This window comes from Marmota marmota, unplaced genomic scaffold, assembly GCF_001458135.2.
Source record: "Marmota marmota marmota unplaced genomic scaffold, marMar, whole genome shotgun sequence".
NCBI lineage: Eukaryota > Metazoa > Chordata > Mammalia > Rodentia > Sciuridae > Marmota > Marmota marmota.
This window is the reverse complement of record NW_025999949.1, coordinates 36,292,949-36,308,739: the sequence shown is the minus strand read 5'-3', so window position 1 is coordinate 36,308,739 and position 15,791 is coordinate 36,292,949. Positions and strand designations below refer to the sequence as shown.

Genomic DNA, 15,791 nt, shown 5'->3' with positions numbered 1-15,791 from the left:
TCCAACGGGCTGTGAGGCGTTCTGCAAATGGACATCCCTGTGGCAAGGGTGAATGGCTTTGGGAACCTCTCTGTTGTCCCAGTTGCTAATGCTGAACCTGGTTGGTCCTGAAGCACTGCCCTTCTCAGCCCTGCGGGGGCTCCCAACACCCCTGGCTCTTGTGTCTCCTTCCTGTAGGGCCTTGCCTCTTCTCTGCTCTCCCTCTGGCCATCCCCTCAGTTCTCTGAGGACCCGTGTGGCTCTCGGTCCTGTCTGGTCCCTGGAGTCATTCAGTCCTCCCTCCTGTCCCCTCCTGTGGCTCCTCTGGGTGGGCGGCCCACCCCTGTCCCCCAGGTGGGCCCTGAATGACCTTTCCCTGTTTGGCCAAGATGTGATAGGGTGGCTGCCACTGCAAAGGAAACCCAGTGCCAGGACTCAGCCAACATGCACGTTCCTTCTTGCCCTTTAGACCAGCCTCCCACCTGCCGAGGAGCCCCATGGAACTGAATTGTGCTAAAACTCAGTGGCATGAAAAAGCCACCATGGAGTTCAACATCAGGATGTAGACACAGCTCATTGGGGTTGGGTAGTATCTACTCTGCTGTCTGGAGCCTCCAGTGGGAAAACTTGAGTGGCCAAGGGTGACTTGGACAGCTGGAGGCTGAAGACTCTTCCACTCTGCCTCTGATAACGTGGGCTGGGATGTCTCAGGCCAGGCTCAGCTGCACTGTTCATTGGATTGTCTCCATCTGGCCACTTTGCACAGCTTGGGCTTTCCCACAACGTGGCCGCCCCACGTGCTCAGACTTCTCGTGTGGCTCTTCAGTTCTTCTTGTGTGTGTTGCAGTCATGGAAGGTACACAGTGTCACTTCCCTTGGTGCTTTGTAGTTAAGTGATCAAAACCTGCCTGGTTCAAGGGGAGGGACCTGGGTCCCACCACCAGAGACAGAAGCATCCAGGGATCCAAGGCCATGGTTTAAGCCCCCCAAGGACCTTAGAATAATCTGGTCCCTGTGCTGGTCACAGTGGTCAAAATTGCTTGCCTCAAAATTTAGGGATGAAATCTGGTTACTGTGCTTGCAGGCTCAGTGAGTCAGGATTGCAGCAGGGCCAAGCCACAGCTTCTCTGCACCTTGAAGCCTTGGGGTAAGGCTTGAACCCATGGCGACTGGTTCTAGCCCCTCCAGCATCCTGGCCCTGCTGCCTATTGGTGGAGGTTGACCTGGGGTCTCGGCAGGACTCCATACCAGTCTCCTCTAGTGTCGTGTTTCGGGATCACATCTTGACAAGGAGCCAGCCCGGTTTTGTTTTCTGGCCTTGCAGATTGTGCAGCATCTCTGCCAGGTTCTGTCTGTCCAGGACCAGGAGATGGACCATCATCCCCAGTTGGCAAGCCATGCCAGTGTCACTTTGCAGGACGAGTGAGTGGGTGGTTCGTATCACTGTCTCTGGGAGATGCAGCCCGCTGTGCTTGTCCCCCAGCAGCCTGGCCTCCTCCTGGCCCTGGGACCTGCTGGACCTGCTTCCACCCTTTGCACTTGACCCTTGGCCTGAAGCCTTGCTCCGTACACTGGAGCAGCTCCCTTCACCAGTGGGCTCAGACTAGAGTGCTGCCCGCCTCCGGAGCCCACCCTCCTGAGCTCTGTGGGACGTTCTTTGATTGCCTGGGTACTATTACTGCCTTTTGTTGGAGCATAAGCCCCATGGAGTCTGCAGTTTGGCATTTCTGGTTATTGTTTTCCTGGCACGGCAGAGGATCCTGACACCAGGGGTGCCAGTGACCATTTGTGTGGAAACATGCAGGTGGGTGGAGGTCTGAGGGCCAGGTGGGTAGGTGAGGGTGTCTGTGGGAACTCTGGGAGTGGGTGCTGCTGCTGCTGTGGGCACGACTTGGGCCCACACAAGACCCCTGGGGGTGGGTGTGCAGGGGCTGAGGTTAGCAAAGGAGGAGCAGAGGCTCAGGGGTCACAGCTCATGTGTGGACGAGCTCACGGGACTCTCGGCCAGTTGGCCTGGCTTCAGAACAGGGCTGTGCCGCAGCGATGCTCTCACAGCTGCCTCGTGGTTAGTCCCATTTCAGAGGAGGAAAGAGCCAGCCCACGAGGCCAGCCACCCCTATGGTGTGACTTGACCCCTGGCCACAGGTGCTGCACCAGTCTGCAGGGTAGCAGACTCTGACTTGTCCCTGGGCCATGAGGTTGAAGAGATGGACACGTGGCCCTGGGCCACTGCGCATGTGTGACAGCCCTGTGGCACTGTCCAGCTCCCTGGCCTCTGCCCAGCCTACTCTGCCCACTGGCCAGATGCTGCATGTGCTGCGTCCCCTCACCTTGCCTGTCTCACCTGCTGGAGTGTCCTAGCTGTCCTGTCACCCAGCTCAGGTGCAGGCGCTGAGCATACCAGCAGCATGTTGCCGTGGCTACCTGGCAGGCCCAGGAGGGCGGAGGACCAGATGAGGAGGCTGCCTAGAGCCCCAGCCGCCCTCCCTGCACTGGGCGCACACAGCTGGTGGCAGGGGTGTGATTGGTGTGGCTACTGTCAGCTATGGGTAGGTGAATAAAATAAGTAAACAGAATTTGACTATTCCGTTAAGTGCAATTGTAGGTCGATGGTGCCAGGATTCTAACTGAGGAGAGAGTATGTGATTGAGACAAGTGCAGTGGTGTTTTCTTGTCCGTAAAAGCAGAGGAAACATACCACAAGTGTGTGCATGAGCACACACACAACACACATATGCCGAGGTTTTATTATGTCCGTGTGAGGTGGCTCCGTGGTAGCAGTGAGGGGAGATTCTATGAGAGCACTCAGGAGTTCTGGGTTTAGAGGAATCATGATTCCAGCCTTTACCAAGTGCTGGTGTCGGCCAGTTTCCCACGGCCTCCTGCCTCCGGCTGCCCGTGCCAGCATGTGCAGCTACAGCACCTGGCCGCTAATCCTGCCCTGGGCCTGCTTGATGCCCCAGAGGGCTCCCTCCTGGGCAGCCCCTGATCCAGGTGGGAGGGTGTTAGGGCTTGTAGGTCCCTTGTCCTTAGGCCCAGTATTGACCTGTGTCACTCCAGACCTCAAGGCAGACTTCTGCCTGGGAATGGCTCCCACCCTGTCTCCAGGTGTATGTGGGGGTTGGGCCTCACTGGGATCTGCCCAGTGCCGAGTGCCCAATGCCCATGTGGTGATGGCAACCAGGGGGATCCCTTCTGGACCAGCTGCCCACCTCAGATCGCCCTGGCACCATGGGCCCACTATAGACGCACGGTCTAGGTCCCACCTGCCTGGTTCTGCTATCACTGCAGGTCCATTTGGGGCCCGTCATCCCTCTGTTTCGCACATGGCATTGGGTGCTGGAGGGGGGAGACGTAGCTGGGAAGCCATGCCTTATTCCTGGAGAAGGGGATGAAAGCAAATGTTCACCTTCCTGAGGGAGCTCCTGCAGAGGGCCTGGGGCCTCGGGACACCCAGGGCCACAGGGGCTGTCTTCAGGGCACGGGTGCCCATTCCTGTTCATCCTGGAGGCCAGATGGCGCTCCTCCAAGAGCTCGTGTGGCTGGGTTCACCTGTGCTCTGAGCAGCACCAGGCTATCCCCACAGCCACGGTGGTGTCCTGGCCTCCTGGAGGTGGCCTGGGTTGCAGGCCTCATGTGGGGACAAGGGACAAGGAGGGGTCTGTGGCCTCAGGCTCACCATGCCGTGCCTGCAGGCCTCTCTGTGTGCTCTGCTGGCCCCAGGGCAGGGCGTTTCTGCGGCAGCCTTTTGCAGAACCGAGGTTTCCTTTTGTCCAAGATGGTTGGTGTGCATTGATCAGGGAGCCCCACGGAGGGAGAGATGAGCAGTGTGAGCAGGCCTTCTGTGTCCCATAGAGAAGGCGGGGGACGTGGGACTGGCCTTGCTCCTGCACCCGCCTCTGCCCTGCCTGCTGAGCAGCATGGTGAGGAGAAGGGAGCCCGGGAGGAAGGGGCTCTTCCTGTGAAAGCTCGCGTGGGACTCCAGGCCGGCCAGTAGAACACCTGGTGTGGCCCTGACGGCAGGGGTCAGAGCCCTTGCTGGGGGCAGTCTTGGTCACTCTCCTGGAAGCCACTGCCTTCTCGCAGTCTGTGTCCCCCGCACCAGCCCTGGGTGTCTGTGTGTGTCCCCGCACTACTGTGGTACAAGTTAACTTCCCATGTGTCCGAGCTCATGCCAGTGGACAGTTTTGTCACTGTTCCCATGCCCCTTTCTGCTGAGTTCAGCAGGAATAGACTGAGTCCTTTGCTGTGCCTGTCCTCTGTCCTCTGTGACAGAGCTTGCTGGGGCCCTGACAGGTGGTGTGGGTGTGGTTAGTTGGGCCCGTGGGGACCTGGCTGGGGCACCCACAGCCCGTGATAGACAGAGATGGCCAGGCAGTGGCAGCCAACATGCAGCCAGACCTAGCCACAGCTGAGGGCACCCCGGGCTGTGCAGAAGGCCCACAGCAGCCGCAGCACACCCACTGTGAACTGGAGAGCAGCCTCAGCCACCCCACCTCCAGTGAGCTCACGACCCACAGCGAAAGCCCTTGTACCCTGTTGGTGCGTCAGGGGTTGGACCTGAGGACGCCCAAGCTCGTCCCCCCTGCTGAAGGAGTTGGTGCTCCCAGGCCGAGAGCAGCTAGTGCAGTGAGCATGGGGAGCTGTGAGGGGAAGCAGGCTGGGCTGCGGGAAGGACAGCTGCTCTAGCCTGGGACTCCTGGGCCGTGGGGCACGTCCCTAGGCCTGTGGTCCTGCCGTTGAGTCTCCTCCCTGCCCCTGATTTTCTCCATGTCCCCTCACTAAGGCTGGGGCCTATAGGCTGGGCAGGGGCTCTGAGCCTACCTCCTGCAGGACAGCCCGGCACCCTGATACCAGTGACCCTCTGCGGCTCCTGCTCGTGGAAAGAAGCGCTCGTGCGTGCACGTGAAGCCTGTCCCTTCTGGCCCCCGCACCATGGGAAGTCCTGGGCACCGCCAGCTCCCTGTGGGTGACTGATGTGTAGGTAGGGACTGGGCTTGGGTTGGCCTTGGGTTTGGGTGCTGGCTCTAGCATTTCCTAGCTGTGTGTCCTATGTAAGCTGCCCTCTGTGCGACAGCTTGCTCCTCTGCCCTCTCTGTGGAGTGAACGGCCTGGTGGGGAGAGGCGTGACTTGCAGCCTGTGGAGCCCATAGGAAGGCCTTAGGAGTCTGCCACCCAGTGTAGCCAAGGCCGGGCTTGGGGCGCGGGCCTGGGCATGGGCAGTGACCAGAGCCAGGCTTGGTGCTTGGCAGGGTCAGCGCCTGTCAGTAACCTGGAGATCTGCGGAGGTGGGATCAGTCTGCGGCCTGGCTGAACAAGGAGCCCTCAGCTTGACATTGACGTCTCCATCCTAGGCTGCACTCACAGCCAGGAACCCCATTTCTAGAGCATGTGATTGTAAGGAGAAGCCTAGAAACTGTCTGGGTCTGGGGCTAGCCAGCACCATCCTCCTGACTGGCACCCTCTGGGTGCCACAGACCCTAGCTGAGCCGAGAGCCCAGCCCCATGCTCCTCAGCACCCTCCCGGCCATGGCCATTCCCACAGAGCAGCCACACACCCCTGCTCCATATTTAAGCCCAGTAATTGAATTGCAATTGATAGTACATGTCGGTTTAAGATCATGCTAATTGCTTCATTTCCCAGAACACTCCTAAAAAGAAAATGAATTTCCCTGTAATATTTTCAGTGGGGTGAAATGACCCTTGTGGAAATCAATCCTGGCTCTAGAATGAGCTGCAGAGTGAGTGGGCGTGCTGGGGCGGGGCTGTGGCACCCCTCCTGCAGCCTCAGCAGGCATGAGGAGCTTTCCCGGCCTGAGAGTAAACCCAGCCTCGTGCCAGGCACCGTGTGAGGCTTAGCAGGGCTGTGCCTGTGTAGGCTCTGTGAGCTGGCCTGACTCGGAGGGGACTGGTCTCCCAGGGTCTCAGCACTGGCTAGAGGAGAAACTGTCCCTGTGTGAACGTCATTCAGGAATGGTGGGGTGTCCAGGAGTGGGCACAGGGGACAGAATTCCTACCCGGAAAGGCCAGGGTGATCCTGGGGCCTCTTGAGTCCCCCCTTCCTCCCTGTCCATTGGGGCTAGGACTTCCCTTTTGGTTGGTGCCAGCTCAAAAGTGGCAGTGTGCACCCTTCTCTTGACACAGTCTGATGTAAAAGGTCATGGAGGTATGGCCATGTCCCTCACGATCCTCATGGCCACTTTGCTGGGCAGAAGTCAGGGTGAAGCTGGACAGTGTAAAGGAGGCAAAGGACCAGCGTAACATGCAACATGGAGGGACCAAGTCCTCTGGCCCTGGTGTCCGCTCCCTTGCCCGGTTCTCCAGCTTCCCAGAGCCTCAGTGCTTGGATGTCAATGGGGCTGCCGCCCATGGCCTACTCGACCTTCATCCACCACCGGCCCACCTGCCCACCCATCCTATTCATCTATCCCACTCTGCCAATTTGCTGAGCAGCACCTGTGTGTTGGCCCCTCCTTGATACACAGAGGGGCAGGTGTGCTGTGTCCCAGGTGAGTGGGGATGGGGTATCCATAGGAGTGCAGCCCTGCAGGTGGTGTGGCCAAAGTGCTCTGTGCTGGACACTTTCTGGCCTGCTTCTATCAGGCTTCCACCAGTGTTGGGGACATGATGTCCTGCACTAGACCACACGTGCCCAGGCAGACCCTGGTGCTCGTGCATGCATTGAGAAGCTTGTGGCACTGGGGTGCTTGGAGAGCTTGGGGCTTGGCCTGAGAGCAAGATAGCGGAGCATTCAGACTCTGCCCCACCTCTGACCTGGGGCAGCCTTGGCCTGAACTCACCTTTTCTGGGCCTGACTCTGCCCATTCTGGGCCCAGATTGCTCCTCTGACAGGAAGAGTACAGACCAACTGATCACTAGTTCCCATCTGGCCCAGGGCTCTCCATATACGGTGTCCTTAGTCTCTGTGCCTGTAGCACGCTGCCCCTAATGCAGCTCCATCCTGTTTCCTCAGAGCAATTTGCTGGACGTGAACCAGATCATCAAGGACTTGGCCTCCATGGCGTCGGAGCAAGGAGATGCCGCTGGTGGGTACCCACTCTACCCTCAGGCCACGTAGCCCCAGCTGCCTCTTCCCCCAGGTGTGGGCACAGCTGCCTAAAGATGACGGAGGCCCAGAATGGCTTCTGCCTGGCTCTCCTCCTGCTCCACCTCTACCCTGGGCCTTGCACTGACTAGGGACTCCCTGGAGTGAAGGCCAGCTGCCTGGGACAGGTGACTGCAGCATGGCCCTGAGGATACGGAGGGTGGGGGCCTAGAGCCCCTTAGAGTCTGGTGCTGTCTCCAGTGACTGTCAGGAGCCATGTGTGCCTCTGGGAAATGGGTGTGCCTGAGCTGGGTGGAACAGGGGCAGTGGCTGGGCCTGCGGGCCTGGCCAGGGCATGGTATCCCCCAAACCCCTTCACCCCAAAGGAACTGGGCCAGCTCTGCCAATGGGTCAAAGGTCAAAGGCCCTTGTCCCTGGAGCTGCCCTGCTTCTCAGGAGGAAATAAGAAGCAAGGCCAAGGCCGAGGCCCAGGCCTGTCCCTTGCTGGTGAGGGTTGCTGGGGTCGTGTGGAGCAGGGAGGCTTGAGGGTCATGTCACAGTGTCCTCACCCACTGCGAGAGAGGGGCCTTCTCTAACAGAAGGGACACAGACCAGAGAGGCCTGGTGGCATCCGCCCAGGCCCTCTGCTACCCCAGCCCTTCTGCTCTGCCTTGCTGTGGGGTCACCTTTGACCTCCCCAGAGAGGACCTCCGTATCTTCCTCTGTGCTCCACAAGTTCTGGCCCCAGCAACTGGCCATTTATATTTGGACAATTTTTTTCGGGGTGGGGGGGTACCACAGATTGAATTTAGGGCCCTCAACTACTGAGCCACGTCCCCAGCCCTATTTTGTATTTTGTTTAGAGACAGGGTCTCACTGAGTTGCTTAGTGCCTCGCCGTTCTGAGGCTGACTTAGAACTTGCCATCCTCCTGCTTCCGCCTCATGAGCCGCTTGGATTACAGGTGTGCACCACTGCACCTGGCACACTGGACAATTTTAAGTGTTCAGACCTTCCTCTCCGCTGGGCTCTGTGCCTGCCTAGTTAGGTCTAGGGCATTTCGAACATGAAGTGGTCACTCTGATCACTTTCCTTCTGGACTGAGCGAGGTGCTGGCTCCATGGGTGGCCTCCTTGCTTGTGCAGAGCCCTGGGGGCACAGGGACACTGGTGTCATTACCCAGTGTGGTAGAGGCCCTGTGCCCACCTGATTTGGGGCTGGGGTGCACAGGTGGGGACTTTAAGGGCTTGCTCACATGTGGGCCATCCTGTTGCCCCAGGGGTGCCAGCCTTCTCCGTAGCTGCTGCCACCCAGAGTTCTGGCCCCAGCTGCAAGGTGGAGATGCCCTGGCCAGGGCAATGGTCCCCTCGGCTTGGTTGCCCTCCAGGACCCAGACTCCTGCACTTACTCATCTGCTTCTTCCATCCCTGACAGCCATCCCCTCACCCGGGCCTGTGCCTCTAACGAGGAGCAAGCGCCCCGAGCTGGGTGGGCCCTGGCACCCTTCTGGAGCTCTGCTGCTCCCAGGTCGGTGGAGGCCTGAGCCAGGAGCCTAAGCCTGGCAGCTGCCCTCCCTGTGGCTCCTGGACTCACCTTGTGCCCCTTCAGAGCCTGGGCTCCCAGCAGGGCCTGCTCTGGGCATGGCACTTGCTGAGCTGCCTCGTCACTGCTCCCAGGACCCGCCCTATCCCTCTTCCCGTCTCCTTGCCTTCTGTCTGCCTCTAAAGTGGCCACCGCCCACTGCCCCCTGGGGCTGGCTGGCTGGGCTGGAATGTCAGAGTGTGTACAATGGCTTGTCCACCCTAAGGCCACCCAGTCCCCGTAATGCACCCATGGGAGAGCTGTGGGGAGCGGAACAAGCCAGGGCTGACCTGCACACGGGCAGGGGAGTCACCTAGATAGCTGGCAGGCAGGAGCTTCAAGAGTCGCCAGATCCCCAACTGGTGGGTGTGGGTCACCTGTATGTAGGACACTGATGTGGGGACCTGTGAGGACCAGGACCACAGGCCTGGTGGCACGCTGTCCACAGTCTCTGCCTAGTGCTCAGCCTCTGGTGCCTTTCCAGGGTCCAGCAGCAGGAAGGCCACCAGCCGGCAGACCTCCAGCCCCGAGCCAGCAGAGGCAGCCCTGCTACCAGGGGTGGGGCTGGGCACCACACCCCTGCGGCCCAGCAGCCACTCCCGCACCAAGACACGCAAACCCAACTTCAGTCCCCAGGAGACAGAGGTGCTGGTGCGGAGGGTGGCACGCCACTACCCACTGCTGTTCGGGGCACTGCGGAGCACACCTGCTCGGAAGCACCACGTGTGGAGCAGGATCCTACAGGCTGTGAATGCGCTGGGCTACTGCCGCCGTGACCTGGGTGACCTCAAGCACAAATGGAGGGACCTACGAGGGGCCGTGCGCAAGAAACTGGCAGAGAGTCCGGCTCCAGGATTCATCCTCACACCTGTGGAACGCATGGTGGCTGAGACCTTCTCGACCCCAGCCTCCCAGGGCAAGAGCCAGGCAACAAGTAAGTGGGCCCCTCCCCACAGCCCACCCCTGGCCTGGCCTGGCCTGGCCTGGCCTGGGCAGTGAGCTGGCTGGCTTCCGGTGCACAGCCCCCAAAGAACGAGACTCCAGGGGAGTGCTGGGGGCCTGAGGAGACGGCTCATCCCCCTCCCGGCCCCTCGGCTCCTGGGTAGGAAACCCAAGGCCCAGGCCCAGGCAGAGGCCTGCTCATTTGGGGAGGAGGGGTCAGGTTCATGCTGGCCCTGAGCTCACGGTCCACTGGGACTTTCCCCAGCCTTGGCCTAGTACAGCAAGGGGACCCTCAAATCCATCTCAAAAACTGAAGTCACTCGAAGCCCCTGGGTCTCATGTGGCCTGGGGGGTCAGTGCCTTTGCCACCACCACTGGCGGCAGCAGCTTGGGGAGCTTAGACCTGCTGCTGGGCTCAGGGCTCCACGGCAGCTGCCACCTTGAGCCATGGCCACAGCAGGGAGCTGAGTGCCTCCGTCCCTTCCCTGGTATCTAGAGAGGACACTGGGGCCCCATGGCCCCGTTTCCCCGTCACTCTAGAGAGACAAGTTCCAGGATGGTGAAGGCATCCCTTAGATATACAGGGCCCTACTCTGTATATCTAAGGGAGGTGCAAAGACTGAGGTCCAGGGGCCTGGCTGAGCAGCCCAGGCCCAAAGCCCAGGCACAGTCTCCAAGGCCCCGCTTCTCTCTGCCATGTCTGCTGCATCTGGTGTGGTGTGGCTGGGAGGCCTCTTTTGCCCCAGGCCATTGTCCACTCTGTCTTCTCATGAGTGCTCATGACAAAGGTCAGGGCAGTGACTGTCCTTAGGCCACCAAGTTTTAATACCAGAGGAACCCAGCAAGGCAGCAAGCTTGGGTGGCCACAGGCTTGAAGATGTGGCTGTGGCTGGGAGGAAGGAGGCTGCCCTGCATTGCTCCCTCCTCCTCCAAGCTGGACCAGCCCCGGAGTGGAGAGTGCCCAGGGTTGATGCCATCAGATGGCAAGCCACCAGCAGGTGGAGGCTGCCTGGCCGGAGCCACGTCCAGCCACTAACCTTTGCTGTGCCTTTTGGTGTCAGAGGTGGCCTCTGTGTTGGTGAATGCTGCTGGAGAATTTGGCCAGAGCCAGGAGGAGCCCAGGCCCAGTGCCTTCCCGCCTCAGCCTGGGAGCAGGACTGCGTGCCCTCCTCAGCAGGCCCTTCAGAATCACTCTGGTGCTCTTGGCCTCTCAGAACGCTTCTTCTGCGGGGCTGCTCCAGGAACCACCTTTTCCAGAAGTCTCTGTTCTTGGCTGGGCCTGTCCTGCAGCCCACACTGCCTCTGAGCCCTCCCATGATGCGGGCTCGGGTGCTGTCACCACTCTGCCTCCTCTGCTGGCCCTCCTCCTCACCACCCTGCCTCACAGCCAGGCCTGCTGGACTCTCCTCCTGGGAAGCTCTGGAAGGACGTGGGCATGAAGCCCCCGGAGTAAGATGAGCCTTCTCAGGGTGGGAGCAGACAGCAGGACTCCACCTCAGACGGACCAGCAGGTGGTCCTGGGGGGACGCGGAGCCCCGTACCTGCTCTGCTCCTTCTCTTCTGTGGTGCCTGGAGCTGAGACGTGTGGGCAAGGCCAGGCCTGGGCTGGGTGGGAGATGTGTAGGTCCAGGATAGGTCTTGTGCTGGGCCTCAGGATGTACAGGTCCTGATAGGCCTGGGGAGGCCAGGGGTATGGGACTATTACCATCCCCAGGGAGGCCTCGTGCCTTCTCCTTTAAGGCAGAGGCCTGCAGCTGTGTTCCTGAGGCAGGCTTGGGTGCTTCAGGCAAGGGTGGGCACTGTGGGGCCTGGGTGTTCAGGTACTTTCTGCAAGTCCCCGACCTGGAGGGCAGCAGGAACGCTGGAGTATACCCTGCATCCCCTGCCCTGGGTGAGGCCCAGCCCAGCTTCCTTCATCCCTGATAGATCAGCCGCAGCCCCTATGGCCTTGTAGCCCTGGTTCTCCTAACGGAGGAGAAGCTTCTCTGGTGCCCAGGAACCTCTTGTGAGATGGTCTGCATGCCTCTGATGTTTGTTGAATGACTGTGTGGGAGGAGCAGACTTGCCCTGATAGGCACTGAGGCCAGAAGCAGGGAAGTAGCTGCAGGGCCGGCAGTGGGGTGGGAGTGCCCCCCAATCAGTGCCACCCTGGGGAAGCAGGACTCGTCCTCTCTTCAGCAGGCCCTGTCCAAGGGTAGCCTCTGGGGCTTAGACAGGGCCGGGCCTGGGGGCCTGGGGAAGTGAGCTGCCGAGCTCATGGATTTCCAGTTTCTGTGCTCCGAGGCTGCTGACAGGTGCACTTGCCCAGGGGGCGCCTCCGGCTCTCTGCATTTGTCTTGAGGGGTGGTTGGTGACCAGTGCCATCTTCTTTAGCCCCTGGAGGCCTGCACAGCCCTTGGACTTTTCAGAGGCTGTCTGAGGCAGAGCAAGTCCCACATGCAGCGCCCTGTGCCAGGAGACAGGAGGGTGCCCCGTGGACCTGGAGCCTTCAAGGCAAGGCTTCTGAGCTGTCAGAGAGCCACCTGGCCATGCCCCATACAGCCTGGGGCTTAGGCAGGGCCGGGCCTGGGGGCCTGGGGAAGTGAGCCGCCCGCGGAGCAAGCACATGGGTTCCCACAGTTTCTCTGCTCCGGGGCTGTTGACAGGTGCACTTGCCCAGGGGCGCCTCCGGCTGTCCTTCCTGCTTCCTTCTCTGGCTGCCCTCTGATGTGACAGGACACTTTGAGTTTGGGGCAGCTGCAGCCTGCCCAGAAGTGGAAGAGGTGTGCTGCAGCCCTTGTTGCCCCTTCCTTCCCCGTGCTGGGCTGTGTCCTGGAGACCTGTCGCCCTGTAGCCTGGCCTTGACTGGGTTGGAGGGTGGAGCAAAAGTAGAGACTGGGGGCTCAGGTCTGCCTGAGGCCTAGGGGTTTCTCAAAGGTAGGGCTCCAGGGATGAGGCCGCCTTCTCTCATAGAGCAGCCGCCCCCGCTGGAAGGGTGGGAGTCGCCGCTCCCTCTGCAGGCCCCATGGGGCTGGGGGCACACGCTGCAGCGGCTCAATGGCCCTCGGCCTCCTGGGCCATAGGTGGGCCCTTTGCAGTGGGTGTCCGCTGCCTGATTCCCGAGGCAGGCCCTCCGACCGCTGCCCCTCCCACAAGGACTTCACGTGTCTCGGGCGAGTGCCTGCCTCTGCTGGCCTCTGGGGCCTGCCGCACTGGGTGTTGACTGCCCTCTGCCCCTGTGTGGCCTGAGTTTGCCCAGTGGAGTCAGGACAACTGGACGTGCCTTCTGCCATGGGGTGCTACTTCTTGGCCACTGCCTGGTGTAAAATTTGTCCCCAGGACTGGACCCAGGATTCAACTGGCTCCACAGGGGTGGCACCTCTGGGCCCAGGCCGTGCCTTCCCAAAGCCACTGGTCCCCAGCCAGCCCCATGCTCTTTGAATGGCCTTGTTGGAACCCAGCCACCGTAGAGCCCCACGTTCACAGCCCTGTCCTCTCAGCGGCACTGCAGGACCTGTCCCTGAGGGGGGCCATGGCCAGATGGGAGGCCGCCCGAGGCAGCCGCCGCGGCTCCGGCTTTCCTCTTCACTCTTTCCTGAGGGGCTTTCCCCTGCCCCCTCCAAAGTCTGCTTCCCCAAGGACACTTCCAGGCCCTGGTCCTTCTCCCAAGGCCGAACACCGTCCACACCAGGGTGATCCTTGAGTGGGCCCTGAGCCGCATCCCTGCAGCCTCTGCCCCTTTAGAGGCTGGACCTCGTTTCTGGAGTGTGCAGCCCACATGGGAAGGAGCTCAGGGGCGGATGCACGTCCAGCCAACCTGGGCTCGGGCTCCCCTGGGGCTCGGGCTCCCCAGGGCTAGCTCAGGTGATGTAGGCTGGTCAAAACGTGGGCCTCCACCTGGTGACCGCCTTCTGCTGTGGTGACTTGCAGATAGTACTGCAGCAGCACGTGTGGAGGCGGCCGGGGAGCCCCGGGCTGGGCTGGGCTGCCATACCAAGTAAGTGGGTCTGAGGGTAGGAGCGCTGGCTGGCCCAGCCTCGGTCCCTTTGTCCCTCAGCCATCTGTCTGGGAAGCCAGGCCCTGCCTGTGCCTAGAAGGGACAAGCCCATGGTCTTCTTTGAGTCAGGCCACTGGCTTACGTGTGGGCACTGGGAGGGGAGAAGAAGGGACAGAGCCATGGTCTGAGTGGCTCCTGCAGTGCTCAGCACCGTCTCCTCTCATTTGGACTCCCCACCACCTTACCCCTCAGCTTCCTCACCCGCCTGGCCTACAAGGTGGTGGTTAGGTCTGTAACTGGCACAGTGGGAGCTGGCCAGTGGGGTGTGGGCATAGCGTGGCTGTGCTTCCGGGGAGGCCGGTGCACTGTGGTCCTCACTGGCAGGCTGCCCTAGGTAGCCCTGACCCCCTTGTCCCAGGAAGGCTGGCCGGCTCTGCCTGTCTGCCCTTCCTGAGCGCTCTCCAGGCCTCACTGTGGGGTGCTAGCCTGGGGCTCTGCAGCTGCCTGGGGCTGCTGCTTGGAGGTGTGGGTGGGTTTTAGGGAGGGAGACAAACCTCCACTGTTGCACACGAGCAGGACCCAGAGCAGACTTGAGGGCCACCATCGCCTTGTGCCCACCACCATGAGGAGGGCCTGACCGCGCCAGGCAGGCTGGAGACCTCAGTCCAGCAGGAAGGAGGGCCAGCAGCCTGGTCCCCTGGCTCACTTGCTCACTGTGTTCCTTTGGTCCCTGCTGGCTCCTACAAGCAGATCCTGTCCCTTGAGTTTGTGTCCCAAGGACCAGACAGGTGGGCATTCAGTCTGGACATGGGGGTGGTGGGGTACCCTGGGAGTTCAGAGGCCCCCCAGGTTGGCTGGGGTGGGAGGGCTCCCCGGAGAGCACACACCTGCTGCGGCTGAGCCGAGGGAAGGTCTGCTGAGTCCCGAGGACAGGCCACTGCAGCCCGCTCCAGTGAGGGTGGTCGTGTGAGGGCTGTGACGAGGGAGGGGCAGCCACAGTGCCTTGCTTTCCTGGGGGTCTGGGGAATGCACTGTGCTTGGCAAAAGCCCTCGGTGGCCTTGGAGAGCAGGAAACGAAGAGCCTTGGTGGGGAGAAGGTAGAGGCGAGGTGGGGAAGAGCAGAGCAGCCCGGGGCTTGCTGCCCCCAGGCTGAGGCTGACCTCCACGCTGGGGTGGGTGGCTGCCGGCCTCGGCTGGCATTCAGCAGGAATGTGTGACGGAATGATGGTCAGGGCCTGGCCACAGCTGCCTTCCCCCATTTTCCATCATGGCCATCAGATTCAAGGTCAGTGTGGCCAGCGGTGGCCCTTTGTGATGGCTGGTGACTGGGACTGGGGCAGCTGGTGAAAGATCCTCCTTGGGATGGCCACTCAGGCTCCTGTCCAACCCTCAGTCCCAGCCATCTTGTGGCATGGACAGGTCTCCACTCAGGGCCCTTCCAGAAGCTTCCTGGGGTGGGACTTGCAGGCCAGTGCATCAGGAGGCACACACAGAGAGGACCTTGTCCTGAATGACAAGAGGACTTGAGTGCCCAGGACCAGCTGGTCAGGAAGGATGCACAGATGCCTGGGGCAGCAGAGGGAGATGTGACCATGGGGAGGAGGAGGAGGAGGAAGCAGGAGGGGAGGTAGCCACACCGACCAGCTCCTCCCGGTGGGTGTGGGGCCCAGAACTTCCCCCACTGTAGATGAGGTGAGTGGACACAGCAGGTGGTCTGCCAAAAGCCACCAGCACAATGCCCTGCCCCCGTTGGCATGGCCCTCCCACAAGCACATCAGGAAGGGATGTTTGCTGGCCTGTCCATGCCCAGAGGCCCCAGGCCTTCCCCTTTCAGGTTAGGAATTGGCAGCCTCGAGAAGCCGGGGAGGTCCTAGTGCCGCCCAGCCGTGGAGACCAGGCCCAGCTGGTCTGGGAGCTCAAGTCCTTCGGACCCTGGGAAGCGCAGCCCGCCTTCCTTCTGAGATGTCACTGTGGGAACTCAAGGCAGGCGGGGGCGGGGCTGGATAGAAAGCTCAGTGGGAAGACGGATGGATGGGTCAATGAAGTGACAAAAAGTGGATGACAGACAGTGGGTAAGTGAGGGCTGAGTGGCTGGTGAGCAGGTGGGTGGATAGATCCAGGCGAGGAGAAGGGTAGTGGGACTGCCTGGGTGACAGAGCAAGATGAACAGGTGGGTGGGCAGGAGGATGACTGTGGAGAGACAGACAGAGGAACGGCCAGGGTGCCAGTAGATAGAGGGACCCCTGGGTGGGCAGACGGGAAAGGCGGC

The 15,791-nt window shown here is 61.1% G+C and overlaps 1 protein-coding gene across 6 annotated transcripts in view; it reads left to right on the top strand.

Moving 5' to 3' along the window:
• Positions 1–15,791, top strand: part of Tsnare1 (t-SNARE domain containing 1) — a 114,440-nt gene that overhangs the window by 97,302 nt on the left and 1,347 nt on the right. For all 6 annotated transcript variants that reach the window (XM_015486531.2, XM_048802236.1, XM_048802238.1 and 3 more), the window contains 2 exons: positions 6,953–7,025; positions 9,089–9,538. In XM_015486531.2, coding sequence (XP_015342017.1) covers positions 6,953–7,025; positions 9,089–9,538 — 523 coding nt within the window. The remainder of the gene's footprint in view (positions 1–6,952; positions 7,026–9,088; positions 9,539–15,791) is intronic.